At 45.2% G+C, this 15406-nt stretch overlaps 2 protein-coding genes across 2 annotated transcripts in view; one reads left to right on the top strand and one right to left on the bottom strand.

The window, feature by feature from the left end:
• Positions 1-15406, bottom strand: part of PI4KA (phosphatidylinositol 4-kinase alpha) — a 131423-nt gene that overhangs the window by 51847 nt on the left and 64170 nt on the right. The window lies entirely within an intron of this gene.
• SERPIND1 (serpin family D member 1) lies at positions 1431-14560 on the top strand. The gene is made up of 5 exons (XM_066365447.1): positions 1431-1507; positions 5699-6555; positions 11068-11341; positions 12832-12976; positions 13690-14560. The coding sequence occupies exons 2-5, from the start codon at positions 5715-5717 to the stop codon at positions 13879-13881; spliced, it is 1452 nt and encodes a 483-aa protein (XP_066221544.1). The 5' UTR covers positions 1431-1507; positions 5699-5714; the 3' UTR covers positions 13882-14560.

Below are 15406 nucleotides of genomic sequence, written 5' to 3'. Positions count from 1 at the left end.
TAAATAAAAAAGGGGGGAAAAAAAGAAATATTGCCATTCATTATCACTTACAGTGGAGAACACAGAGATTTGGAGGCAGGATTTCCACCAGGGCAGACAGTATGGCTTTGGTGAAGCTGAGAACAAATAATGAGAGAGCAGCAGCCACATGAGTCCAGAGAGGACACTCTATGTGGAAGGAACAGCAATACCAGGGGCCAGGCTTGGCACATGCAAGAAAGAGAAGGAGCTGGCCAGGAGAAGACTGCATGGGGCTTAGTAGGCTCCTCTGAGGAGTCTGACAAAGGTCACAGCCTCTCCTAGCCATCATGGAGAAGACTTGGTATTGAAGGAATGATGAAGGCCCCGAGAAAACAAATTCTGACTGAAGCTACTGAGTGCCAAATCAGACCAAGATCCAACCACATTTTTTGAGTCCTGAACACAGCAGACAGCTGTTTACATGCCAGAATTTGCCACAATAAGCAACATACAGATGTCCCCTGCAGGCCCCTTGCACACCTGCAAATTCCCGAGAGTCTCACTCTCATTTTAGAAGGTCTCTGGGTGACAACACTACCAAACACACAAGTACTGAAATCAGGGAGCAGCACTCTGTGGTAAGTTGATCTTCTAGACAATCCAGCACATTCTTATAATAATGTTTTTGATTACAAATTAAAAACAGCCCTGGACAGATGGTTCAGTTGGTTAGAGCATAGTCCTGAAGCACAGAGGTTGCTGGTTCTATCCTTGGTTGGGGCACATACAGGAACAGATTGATGTTCCTCTTTCTCTCTCCCTTCCTCTCTAAAATCAATAACATAACATTAAAAAAAAAATTAAAATCACAGCCCCAGAGATACCTGTGAATGCCTATGTGGATCTAAGTTTGGGAAGAACTGCTCAGTAACACCCTTTATGTCTCACAATGTGCTGCAAATTCTGGCAGATAACATGGTGACTCTTGACTGAAGAAAAGTCTCCCTACACAGTAAGTCATGAATCTGATTCTCCTTCTTCACTTTTCACTGAGCTCACAAAGAATGAGAAACCTGCCTGCTTTGCAGCCATTCAGACTTGGAGACCAGGGCAAAGTCAGCCACTGCAAATATCCTAGCGGGAGAGTTAATGGCTGGAGGGCAGAACAGTGGCCAATACTTTCTCAAGAAAGCAATACCGCTATACTACCCCTGAAGTAACCCAGCCCCCAAGCTCTGAAGAGCATCTCTGTAATGTGGTGGCTTCGGCGAGACTGTCTCATCAGCACGCTAACACAGTGACAGTCATGCATTCAAAGCATCAGCTACACCAGACCTGGAGCTGAGGAGTCACAAGTCACTCAGCAGTAATCAAAGACAGAGTAGCGGGGTTTGTGCTGACAAAGCTAGTTGCGTGGTGTTTGATTTGGGACATATTTACTTTGGAAGATATACAAAAACAGCCCAGCACCAAAGTTCATTTTGAAACTGTGCTGATAACCTTGGCCGATTTCATCTCTGCAAAGCCACTTCTCAGAAGCACAGAGGTGAGTTTGGTTTCTAATATTTCTGATTATAAATTCTTGTTTATGGTTAGAGATTGGCAACTGGTGCATTTCTCTATCAAACTATGAATTCAAAAGCTTTCTATACTATTATTGTAGAAATGGAAAAATGTTTTATTTTTTAATTTGCCTACAAAATTTTGTCATTGGGACAACTGACAAAATTAAGAACAGGAATTTTGACTAGGAGAAGATTGTACCCATGTTAAAATATTTGAAACACATAACTGTATTATGAGGATATATAAGAATAGCCTTGTAAAAAAAAAATAGCCTTGTTCTTAGGTATCTTTCCCTGAAATACTAGAATTAAAAGTTAGAGGGACACAATAAAAGTGACCTCCTCTCAAATGGTTCAGATAATATGTATGTGTACACAGAGATATACTCACATATGCAAATATGAAGAGAGAGACAAAGAGAATGATAAAACCACTGTTCCAACACATAAAATCTGGGAAAAGTATATGCAAGGATATTTTCTCTATGCTGTTTTTTGAACTTTTCTGGCATTTTGAAGTTATTTAAAAATTAAGTTTTTAAAACTTCAAGCAGTTACTTCTTTCCCATTTTACAATGACCTGTTTGGGCCTGAAGATAATGGCCACAAGGAACAAGACTGTCCTGGTGTTAGGTTCTGTTATGTAATGAAAAGGTCCAACCCCACTTCACGCACTCAGCATGATAAAATAAATGCCTTATGAAATTCCCAGACACACAAACTTTTTTTATTTTTTTTATTTTTTTATATTTTTTTGTATTTTTCTGAAGCTAGAAACCGGGAGAGACAGTCAGACAGCCTCCCGCATGCGCCCTACCGGGATCTACCCGGCACGCCCACCACGGGCAACGCTCTTCCCACCAGGGGCAATGCTCTGCCCCTCCGGGGCGTTGCTCTGCAGCGACCAGAGCCACTCTAGCGCCTGGGGCAGAGGCCAAGGAGCCATCCCCAGCGCCCGGGCCATCTTTGCTCCAACGGAGCCTCACTGCGGGAGGGGAAGAGAGAGACAGAGAGAAAGGAGAGGGGGAGGGGTGGAGAAGCAAATGGGCGCTTCTCCTATGTGCCCTGGCCGGGAATCAAACCCGGGACTTCTACACACCAGGCCGACACTCTACCACTGAGCCAACCGGCCAGGGCTCAGACACACAAACTTTTAAAGGGTTTACCTTTAAAAAATAATGCTTCTCTTCAAAGATAGTGATCTAGATTTAAACACAACCTAGAGAAAGTTTTAAAGTATTTTATATAATTCTTGTTATACTAAATGGAAAAAGATAGAAAGATCTTTCATCTCAATCCACAGGAAATATCATATATATTTTCTTCTTCTCCTGATAAGGGAATAATGAAAACCATTTTTGGCTTTTCATCATATAATGCAAGAACAGATTATAAGAAGCTTACAAATATATTATCTGAACACAGGATAAAAACAGGAATGTCTTCGCCTCTGCCTCCTATCTGGTCTCACATTCCTTTCCCCAAACTCTTATTTATTCAAGTTGGGTTTATTTATTTATTTAAGTAACAGGTTACTTTAAAAAAATTTTTACATTGATTTGAGAGACAGAGAGAGAAGCATCAACTTGCTGTTCCACTTAGTTGTTCCAGTCGTGTACTCATTGATTGCTTCTCGTATGTGCCCTGACTGAGGATCGAACCTGTGACCTTGGTGTGCTGGGATGACACTATATCTGTCCACTGAGCCACCTGGTCAGAGCTGGTTTATTTCTTTAACCTATTTTTAGCAGAGAAGGATACTTCTCAGTGCAGTCTAGTGAGGAGACTCCTACCCAGTTGCTTACTTTCTTCTTTTCTAACTTTTTCAAGTGTATTACCATCAATATGTATGCCTAATTCTGTCTGGAAACTGGGCCCAGTTATGTTTGCAGCCACACACATTAGCGATTGTTTCACAGGCAGGATAGGTATGTGGCACTGCAGTGGTAGCTGGATGCTTAGGGGTGAAGGGAGATGTGAAAAAACAACAAACACTTTCAAAGTCAGAAACTTTATGATTTGCCCTCTCCAAAACATGCAATTCAGAAGCCTCTCAGTTGTAAACAGAACAATAATTGAGCTGGTAATTTTAACAGTACTGTAGGGGAAGACCCAAGGAGGGAGTCTAAGGGTGGGGACACTATTCTGATACTCTAGGGAACAGAGGCAGAGCGCTCAACATAAGGGGTCTGACTAACATGGTTCCAATCTAGCCATGGCCACTCCTAGAGATGTCAGGCTCAGTATCTTGATTCATAAAATGCTGTGACATAGACAAAGTTCCTTGCACAGAGCCTGGCATCCAGTAGGAGATGCACCAAGAGTCATTGTCATTGCCAACATCAACAAACTGAGAGCATTTAAAGTGGGGTATCATACAGTTAGCCCCATCTTCAGGCCTAACAGGTCCACATATTAACAGGAGCAGTACTTCTTATCCAGCCTGAACCAGAAGCAGATATTCTGGTCCTCAAATATCTAACAGGAGATGAGGACATACACACACACACAACAAACTTAATAAGTCACAACTCCTCTTTCTGGGGTGATCAGAAGTAGAAATAATGTATGACTGAACAGCATTACAAACACTATCACTGTCCTGGCAGAATACAGAAGCATCAAATAATTAGCTCATCTACCCAGGATGCAATTAATAACCAGGAACTGAGCAAAAGAAAGACAAAGCCTTTTGGCAACCAAAACTGATTTGATAAGCCAAGTAAAATTCTTCCTTGGAACAGGCAGAGGATGTATAAAGACAGGCTTACCACAGGATATGTATCAAAATTTATCTTGTTTTACTTAAATGAAGAGAGTACCCCTCAGGCCTTTAGTAAGAGCTTTGTGACATCACCCTCACACAGACTTTATATTCCTGGTGAGAGTATTTCTAACCCCCCGTTAGAAGTAGTTAAGTAGAAAAGCTATGTTCCTCTGGACAGCAGCGGGAGCCAACATACAAAGGAGAAAACCGTACAGTTGCTGCAAGCCATGCAGCCTCATAACTTCCAATCACATTTTAGCCTACCAATCACATTTCACTAGGTCTGGAGGAGGTCTCTGTTACAGACAACTTCTAAAACTTATGCCAATCAACCCAATATGATTACAGACATTTCAAATATCTTTAGAATATTTGTTTTCAGAAAGTCTGGCCCATACACATTTTTAACATCTCCACTCATGCCCCACCTCTCAGTGAAGCTTCTCTGACTCTCCTGGTACCCCCACTCCTACTGCAGGAGGCAGAGCTGTAACCCAGACCCGTGTCACACTCCAACCTTCTTTGATAGTGTCTTTATGAGAGCCCCTGCCTTAGTGCACATCTGTCCCCAGTTTGGCTGGGGAGCCCCTTGGTGAGGGAGACCTTTATGCCTCCAGTGTCTAATATGTTGTGTGAAGAAGAGAAAAGCTTTAGTGAATGAATGAAAAAGAAACTCCCCCAGGATCCCTGAGCCCCCAAGATTCTAGCTAAGTACAGTTCTGCAAACCTTTCTTTCTTTTTTTCTTTTTTTTTTTAATTTTTCTGAAGCTGGAAATGGGGAGAGAGAGTCAGACAGACTCCCGCATGCGCCCGACCGGGTCCCGGCACGCCCACCAGGGGCAACGCTCTGCCCCTCGGGGCGTCGCTCTGCCGCGACCAAAGCCACTCTAGCGCCTGAGGCAGAGGCCAAGGAGCCATCCCCAGCGCCCGGGCCATCTTTGCTCCAATGGAGCCTCGCTGCGGGAGGGGAAGAGAGACAGAAAGGAAGGAGGGGGGGTGGGGGGTGGAGAAGCAAATGGGCGCTTCTCCTATGTGCCCTGGCCGGGAATTGAACCCGGGTCCCCCGCATGCCAGGCCAACGCTCTACTGCTGAGCCAACCGGCCAGGGCCTAAAAAATTCTCATCTATCGCTTCTCGGCCTTTTGGCTAAGATCAAGTGTAAAAAATTCTCATCTACTGGCCCACAGATCCTTCAGGCAGGTAGGTTTATGAAGCCCACACACAATGTTAGTATCTGTTTCTTTTCTTCAGATTGTCTTAAAGTCCATAATCCTAAAATGATTAAAGACTGGCACTTCAAGGGCATCTTCCTGGGCCAAAGCCTTGGGAACTTGATACCTGGGCACTGCAGATGTGGGGTGGGGTCTGCTAGGCTGTCTCTCACATGTCATGTTTTCCCTCCCAGCTTTAGCTCTGCCAAAATGAAATGTCCGTTCCAACTTCTCATTGTTTATCTCATACTAACATCTGTATGTGGAAACAATGACCTGGTGGATCAGCTTGAGAAAGGAGAAAAAGGTCCTAATCTGAGCATGCCACTTCTCCCTGCTGACTTCCACAAGGAAAACACAGTCACCAATGACTGGATCACAGAGGGGGACGAGGATGAGGATTATCTGGATCTGGAGAAGCTATTCAGTGAAGACGATGACTACATTGACATCATCGACGTGGTTTCGCCGACAGATTCAGAGGCCAGTTCTGGGAACATCCTCCAGCTGTTCCAAGGCAAGAGCCGGATCCAGCGTCTTAACATTCTCAACGCAAAGTTCGCTTTTAACCTTTACCGAGCACTGAGGGAGCAGGCCAGTACTTCCGAAAACATCTTCATAGCCCCTGTGGGCATTTCTACCGCCATGGGTATGATTTCCTTGGGCCTGAAGGGGGAGACTCATGAACAAGTGCACTCTATTTTGCATTTTAAAGACTTTGTCAATGCCAGCAGCAAGTATGACATCATGACCATTCATAATCTCTTCCGTAAACTGACTCATCGCCTCTTCAGGAGGAATTTTGGATACACATTGCGGTCAGTCAATGACCTTTACATCCAGAAGCAATTTCCAATCCTGAATGACTTCAAAACTAAAGTTAAAGAATACTACTTCGCTGAGGCCCAAGCAGCTGACTTCTCAGATCCTGCCTTCATATCAAAAACCAACAACCACATTGTTAAGCTTACCAAGGGCCTCATCAAAGATGCTCTGGAGAATATAGACCCAGCTACTCAGATGATGATTTTAAACTGCATCTACTTCAAAGGTAAGAAACAAATTAATGTTTTTCAAAGCAAAATTGCAATATACTCTCTTAGTACACATGCAGGTGGACTAAATGCCAAGAACTGTATTCTAGCTCTGATTTACCCAAGAAACCAAGACAGTTCACAGAGAGAGGGAAAATCATAAGGTGATAGAAGGAGCTGACAGTTACTTGAGCCCTAACTTTGTGCTTTACAGTCACTGAATCTTCACAACCTTGTGAGATTGTTACTATTGTTAGCATCCCCGTTGTACAGATGGAGCCACCAAGGTACAGAGAAGTAAAATGACAAGTAGACAGCTAGTAAGGGGCAGAGTCAGGATTGCCCCAGCCAGGCCATCTCAAGCACTTTGTTAAACTGGAAAAAATAATATAGAAAAAAAAAAAATTTTTTTTTTGTATTTTTTTGAAGCTGGAAACGGGGAGAGACAGTCAGACAGACTCCCGCATGCGCCTGACCGGGATCCACCCGGCACGCCCACCAGGGGCTACGCTCTGCCCACCAGGGGGCGATGCTCTGCCCCTCCGGGGCTTCGCTCTGCCCCGACCAGAGCCACTCTAGCACCTGGGGCAGAGGCCAAGGAGCCATCTCCAGCGCCCGGGCCATCTTTGCTCCAATGGAGCCTTGGCTGCGGGAGGGGAAGAGAGAGACAGAGAGGAAGGGGGGGGGGGTGGAGAAGCAAATGGGCGCTTCTCCTATGTGCCCTGGCTGGGAATCGAACCCGGGTCCCCCGTACTCCAGGCCGACGCTCTACCGCTGAGCCAACCGGCCAGGGCCTAGAAACATTTTTAATATTTGGTCAGCCTGGATTTTTTCATTTCCTTGCCCAATTATCAGTAAGCAGGAATATGAACAAAAGGCCAAAGAGAAAACTGTTCTGCTTGAATAAGTGACGTTAACACCTACAACTCTTTTTGGGACACTTCTGCACTAAAAGGCAGGTGTGGGAATGAATAAACTATTGTTTTTAGAGCAACTGTCCTAGGCCAGACACCAAAGCACTTTTTAAAGAGACTACTTCCCCTCATTATACACACAAAGGACCTCTGGAGTCCTAGAAATGAATGGCATAGATTTGTAAAATAACAGACCTCTCTTTTAAAATGCCCCCACTGGGCCTGACTTGTGGTGATGCAGTGGATAAAGTGTTGACCTGGAACACTGAGGTCACCAGTTCGAATCCCTGGGCTTGCCTGGTCAAGGCACATATGGCAGTTGATGCTTTCTGCTCCCCCCCCTTCTCTCTCTCTTCTCCTCTCTAAAATGAATAAAATCTTTTAAAAAAATAAATAAATAAAATGCCCCCACTGAGACCTACTTCATTCTATGAGCCTAGAGAGCTGGAGGGCAGACAAAGGAATGAGTATCATACCTGGCTGCTGTGACACAAACCACTTTCCTTTTTGCTACCAAGAATTAGTAGGCACCAACTAGGGTAAGTCCCAAGGTCTGGGAGGCCATGCTTCCTGGGTAGTTAGCTTCAGTGCAATTTACAACAGCCCTGAGGCAAAGGACTAAGGCCCTCACCTGGTTGCTGCTGTGGGGCCAGTGTCCTTCAACAGACTAATACACTGCTCTGTGCCTAGGCTAAGGCCTCCTAACACCTGTGTCAGGTAGGCGTTCTGCCAGATGGGCAAAGGAAGGCTGAAGAAGCCGAGACCACAGCAATGAGCCAGACCCCTGGGCTGAATGTCCCACAAAAGTCAAGCACAGCGCTGTCCTCGTGGTGGGTGGAACCAAAGACTGAGGCTCTAACAGGCTTGTGACAGACACAGACATGCACACAATACATGTATCCCCAACTTTCTAAAGTTGTGTTTTTTTTTTAATTTTTATTGAATTTAGCAAGAGAGAAAGAGAAAGACAGGGACATAGATCTTTTCCTGTATGTGCCCTGTATGTATCTCCTGACTGGAGATCGAACCAGCAACCTCTGTGCTACGGGACAATACTCCAACCAACCGAGCTATCCAGCCAGGGCCACCACTTCATTTTTACAAAAGACCTATATTAGTACAGCAACAGCATTTTTCATAAAAGTGAAAATCCTCAAGTTTTTTTTCAGTTAAGGAGAACAGGTACCCTTCACTGTACATGGTTTTGGCTTACAAAAGGTTTCAAAGGACCCTCTACTTTTGAATAGTGGGGGAAACCTATATATATGACATAGACATATCTTTTCTATTACTGGCTAGCAGTACAAATTATAGAAGGGAGCAAATTGTAGTCTAAGCGCTGGCTTTACCACCCCTTATTTGTGGTGGCCTCAGGTAAGTCATTCACTGTCCCTGTGACTTGATTTCCTCACCTTTATCACGGGGATGATAACACTCATCTGACAGGGCTGTGGGAATTACTGCAAGAGATAGCGATGCCACACTTTGGCCCAGTGCACAGCATATAGTGAGGGTCCAATAAGCTTGGATGAGTAAAACTGTAGATTCCCATATTACCTAATATATTAAGTATGTATGATATTACTAGTGACCCTTATTTTGCTTCTATAAGCAATTAGGTAAATTCTGTTTAGAAATGACTTTAGAATAGGCCAGTGGAAGCATTTGGGTACCAAAGCCGTCAGTTCTACCAGTCTGTGGGGGTACCTTTGGGCCCTGAGAGCCTCTCCATTAGGCTCTCACACACAGCACCAAGCCATCCCAACTGGAAAGGGGCTGGAGAAACTCCTAGGATGGTCAGTTTATAATTTGAATTTGTAACCACTATCCTACCAAAGTGTAAGAGTGGCAAATATGTGTTACTTTTTCCCATTATATTGGAACGGCCACTTAATTTAGTCCTAGGAATCAGATGAATGAAATGCTAGTAATACCCTTTCGTGGATGCTTATCAAAGAAGAGGAGAGTCTAAAAAAGTAATTTTAATCTCTAGCTCCCAAATTTGTTACTAATTCAATTTTAATTTCAAATGTTATAACCATCTTGTAAAGCACAATAAAACAGGTTGGGGCCCTGGCCGGTTGGCTCAGTGGTAGAGCGTCGGCCTGGCGTGCAGAAGTCCCGGGTTCAATTCCCGGCCAGGGCACACAGGAGAAGCGCCCATCTGCTTCTCCACCCCTCCCCCTCTCCTTCCTCTCTGTCTCTCTCTTCCTGTCCCGCAGCTGAGGCTCCATTGGAGCAAAGATGGCCTGGGCGCTGGGGATGGCTCCTTGGCCTCTGCCCCAGGCGCTAGAGTGGCTCTGGTCGCAACAGAGCGACCCCCCGGAGGGGCAGAGCGTCGCCCCCTGGTGGGCGTGCCGGGTGGATCCCGGTCGGGCGCATGAGGGAGTCTGTCTGACTCTCTCCCCGTTTCCAGCTTCAGAAAAATACAAAAAACACACACAAAAAAAACCAAACCCAAACAGGTTGGGCCTAACAGGAAGCCAAAGGAAATAATCCCAGGAGACATGGGACAGCTCCAGCAGAACTGGAAGAGCAGTGATTGTCAACCAGGGGACAATTCTGCTCCCAAGACAAATAAGGAGACATCTGTGGTTGTCACAACCTGGGGCAGAGGGGGAGGCACTTCTGGCATCTAGGGACAGTTTCACAAGTTAGGCCAGGGATGCTGCTAAACATCCTACAATGCACAGGACAGCTGCCCATTACAGAGAACTGCTCGTGTTAAATAGTGCTGCAAAGCCCTGGGCAGAGGCTGGCTCAGGAAGGAGGAAATCTAGCTACAATCAGAAGCATGTGGTGTTTAAACCTCCTCCAAAGAAACCTCCTGGTTATCTCATCCAGCTGTTCTATCCATCAGCTGCAAACCTTGAAAAAGCTGCTCTGTTATGTGCCTGCTTCCTCATCTGTAAAGTGGGGCTAATAATAAAAAGCACCCACCCCCATATGGCTGCTGGAGGGAGAAATGAGACAAATACAGGAAAGGTACTTAGAAGAATGCCTGACACATCACCAGTTCTTAACTGTGAGACATCCATCATTACTAGTTACTAGCATCTTAGAGCTGAATTAGTCACATACTTCTTCCTGGATACACAGCGCTGCATCCAAATCTAAAGTAAAGATCTTGATAACAGCATTGCATCACCAATGTGTCTTGCTAGTTCTTATAGAGTCTGAGGGATAAGAGCCATCAAAACAGATCTGCCGTGAGTTCAAAGCTATTCATTTTACAGATGAAGGAGTAGAGGCGCAGGCAAGGTAGGTATCTTGCTAGTGTCAAACAACTAGTGTCAGAACCTAACTCAGAATCTACTCCAGTCTATTTATCCTTCCCATCGTTACCTTGCTTCCTGCAAGTATGTTAGCATTCTGACACTCTTGGAATCCTCTGAAACAGCTGTTCTCAAGTGTGGTCTGCAGACCAGGAGCATTAGTGTCCCCTGGGAACTTGTCATGTTCTTGGCCCAAACCAGGTTTTTGAGATCAGAAGCTCTGGTATGGGACCTACAGTCCAAACAAGTCCTCCAGGGCCTTCTGATGCATACTTACATGTGAGTATTACTTCTTTAAAAGAACATTTTCATAAAAGCCCTGTTCCTATTGACTTTACAGGATCCTGGGTGAATAAATTCCCAATGGAAATGACCCACAACCACAACTTCCGGCTGAATGAGAGAGAGGTGGTCAAGGTTCCCATGATGCAAACCAAGGGGAACTTTCTGGCGGCTAATGATCAGGAGCTGGACTGCGATGTCCTGCAGCTGGAGTATGTGGGGGGCATCAGCATGCTAATCGTGGTTCCACACAAGCTGTCTGGAATGAAGACCCTTGAGACACAACTGACGCCGCAGGTGGTGGAGAGATGGCAGAAAAGCATGACAAACAGGTACTTCAGGTTGAGTGTTCTTTTGATTTCCTGACCCTGAGGAAGCCAAGGAAAACTGGAACTTTGGTAATTTTAAGAAAAAGGGAGATATGTGAATACCCAAGCACTGACACAATGGGCCACTACTCTGTTAATTCAGCCCAAAATCTTGCTTGGTGAGAGGCAATCAGAGCTCTGTTAAGGACCTGTCATTCATGATTTTCCTCTAGTGTTATTTATTACTCTATTGTCAAAACTACAAGTTTTAAACACTTCCTAATATTAACTGAACCATGGAAGAAAATGAAGAAGATATATTTGTTTCACTGGATTCTGGCTAGGCCCATATTAAGAAGTGCACCTGGTATGGCTGTTCTTTCAGGACAAGTATACAAAGAAATGCAATAAACTAAGAAGCAGGCTCTTAGAGGAAGGTATTTGCCCAAGTAGCCAATTAGTCATCAAGTCCTGAAATTTTTCCTTAAGAATGTCCCTTCTGTACTTGTTTCCTTCCTAACCACACTGCCCATAACCTTCTACCCTGAACCAATGGAGGCATAACCAGCCTGCCTATTTCCATTCCTCAGTCCACCATAAAATTGGCTGCCAGAACAGAATTCCCATGACACCATCTCCATCCGCTTCTTCTTTTAAATTCTCTGTGGACCCCCACCCACAGCATATAGCCCAGCTTCTTGGCTTAGTCCACAGACAGACCCCCATCTAGCCTGTTCTCTCTCCTAACCCTTCTCCCCTCTCTCCTTCCCACCTGCTTGGTGCCCCCCTGCACCCCAGCTAGAATACAGCCCCACATTCCTTCCAGGCCTCCACTCATCATCTCAAGCAAAGGGCAGCCTTCTAAGCCACCAGAATACCCCTTCTTCACATCCCTTCCTGGGTGGCTCCAGTAGTTAGATCTGTTCTAGTCAGCGACATTAACTACCACCTTCTTGTTTTCACTGCTTCACATGAGAGTCTTGGCTCAGAAACCAAGCTCTTGAGAAGGATAGCGCCTGACATCTCTTTATCCCTGTGAGGCTGGATTTGGCCCTAAAGGCACAATCGTTGCTGTTGATCCAGTTGAGCACTGAATGAGTTGAGGCAAGAGCTGAGAATACTTAGCACTGTCTGGTATATAAAGGGTTCTTTTCTTAAGTTCATTGACCTCAATTAAAAAAATAAGAATTGGCTGAAATTAGGGACTCAAACAGAGAATTATTTTGGACACATTCTCAAACCACAAACCTGAAAGAAATGACATGAACCACACAGTTTTTGAGGAAATGCCCACACAGCAGTAACATTGCCTCAATTTTCAGTAACTGAAATTTACAATAAGATGGTCTTTCCAAAATCCTCAACTGACAGTGCTGAGATATAATTTTCACAAGTGCTGTGTTAATAAGTCTGTAGTAAATGTACTACTCCTGGGTGCATGTAAAGAAAAAACACAATTCTTTTGTAATTTGTGGTTCATAAAACTGGGTCCCCTTTTATTATTATCTGACCAGAACTCGAGAGGTGCTCTTGCCCAAATTCAAGCTGGAGAAGAACTACAACCTGGTGGAAGCCCTGCAGTCAATGGGGGTCACAGCGCTCTTTGACAAAAATAGCAACATGACGGGAATCTCTGACCACAGGATCACCATTGACCTGGTAACCTCTTCCCTCTCCCCTCTGTACCCATCCACAGGGTCTGCCCCCAGCCAAGCATTCTCCCAACCCAGCCCTGACTTCACATGTTGGGGAGGTGGGTCTGTTCTCCATAAGTCTGCCAGACACTGAGTTGGCAGGGTGGTCTGTCTGTCTCAAGGAGCAGCCAAGGGCTGAGCTCCATACTTGCTGACACCAGAAAGAGAGCAGGTGTGTGTTCCACTCTGTGAAATATCTACTCCCAGTCAAATCATCAAAGACCTGTTAAATACATGCAGAGACGGTGCACTACCTGCACACTGAACTTAATACACCAGTGACAGGCACTCTGCAAAGAAGACAGCACCAGTCCAGATAATGTGCAGAAGGCCCCATCCTTTTGGCAGTGCACCTGGGACATTTGTCTCAGACTAAGGACATGGTGCCTGCAGCCTGTCTTGTCTTGAAGACTGCTCATACTGTGACCATCAGCAAGAGCAATTATCATGCTGGAGTATAAAGATAAATATTGTCTAAACAATATGGCCTCTAAGCACGATTACCATACCTGACAGGTGATTAGGAAGCATTTCAAGGGTCATTTTGACCAGCTGTGGTTTGTGCCTTGTATGTGGTCTTTCAATCCATTCCCTGAATGAGATGTGACTCGACCATATTGCCTATCCCTGTGTGCCAACTGAAGGAATCTGACAACTTTCCTTTCCATTTTGAAACAGTTCAAGCACCAAGGCACCATCAGAGTGAACGAGGAGGGCACCCAAGCTGCCGCTGTTACTACGGTGGGGTTCATGCCGCTGACAACCCAAGTCCGTTTCACTATTGACCGTCCCTTCCTATTCCTCGTCTATGAGCACCGTACCAGCTGTCTGCTCTTCATGGGGAGAGTTGCCAATCCCACCAAGTCTTAAAGGTGGAGGCCTGGGTGTCTCAAGTTTTGGGGGCACTCTGTAAATCTGTTTTCATTCTAAAAATGAAAACAGAGATGTTTGGCGCCATGACCTTTGTGGTTTATGCTACCAATTTGAAATTGAGGCCCATAGGAGAGAAGAAATTTACCAACAAATGAGAAGTTTGCTGGAATCAATTCTGCATAGTGAACAATGCTGTCAGTTCTTAGAAGTTAATGTACCTGTAGATTGTTGGCTGTTACTGAGAGGGTGCCAGCAACATACAGACTGATTTACTTCCTACCTCCTCAGAGCTTCCCTGGGCACTTTCTTAACCTTGTAGTCCCCATCCTTGCACATCTGGCTCTATTACTCAAAGCCTTTTCAACCAGGGCTCCTCATCTAAACAGAGAACACAGACATGAGAAACATGACTAATTTCTCACCTTTATCAAAGATGGTGCACAACCAGCACCATTTCTAATGCCCAGGAGAGAAGCCACCTCGTGATATTCAAGGGGTGCCCTGGGCATTAGGGCTTAATTCTAGCAAAGGCCCAACCTTCTGAACTGATACTGTCATCTATATGCCTGCTGTCACCTCACTGCTGCCCAGAGAAAAGTATGTAAACGTGGCTTGCGTTCTACCCTAGAGATAAATAACTATCACCAGATTTAAATATTACCACTTTTATTGTGTATCTGTTATAATTCTAATTTTTGAAGCTCAAATAACTAAGAAAGGACAAACTCAAAATAACTGACATCCCCAGAAAACAATAGAAATTAAGAAAAATTAACTTGTGTTCTCCACAATGACTCATGTGCAGGGCACGTTCTCAGGGCAGGGCTACTATGAATGGGACTGCATGGAGAATTCCTGAAATGCCAGTCTTTATGTGGGACACACATTTCAGCTTTCATCCCTGGATGCAGGGAGACCTACAGATGTGTTCCTGTCTGGTTATTAAAGTAGGCAACATCTTGGGGAATTAATTTCTGGATTCTTTACTCCCTGGGTAAGAAAAGTAGAATCCAAAGAGGCTGCTCAGAAGTCAAGAGTGCTGGGGATGATGGGCAGTGCCAGGGAGAGCCTGACAAGCGCTGTGTGTGTGGCTGTCCAACTGTGACACCCACAGCCCCACAGCAGAGGCTCTCTCTGCAGAGGAGAAAGATCTGGTTCAGCAGGGCGCCAAAACCTGCCAAGATGTCACTGCAGTAAGTGCTGTAGCCATGGTTCAAGTGCAGGTTTGGCCTGACTCCAGGGTCACATGTGGAGTCTTGTCACAGAGGGCCTCTGGCCCAATGACACCAGTACTAGTCAAGGGGGCAGCAAAAGAGGAGCACTTAGTGCTCCCCAATGTAGGGGCACTGTGATAGGTGTGCCCCAAGTAATCTCACACCGACTCTGACAGATTCACACTTAACATTTTTTTGCAGCCGAGGAAACAACTAAAGCTCAGAGGTAAAGTGACCTGCCCCAGGCCTAAATTCAAACCCAGGCCCTGCTTTTCACTGCTAACCCTCTCTGCCTGCTTGCTCCCTTC

Source organism: Saccopteryx leptura, chromosome 2 (assembly GCF_036850995.1).
Source record: "Saccopteryx leptura isolate mSacLep1 chromosome 2, mSacLep1_pri_phased_curated, whole genome shotgun sequence".
Taxonomy (NCBI): domain Eukaryota; kingdom Metazoa; phylum Chordata; class Mammalia; order Chiroptera; family Emballonuridae; genus Saccopteryx; species Saccopteryx leptura.
The sequence above is the reverse complement of the archived record's forward strand: the minus strand, read 5'-3'. Positions and strand labels throughout refer to the sequence as shown.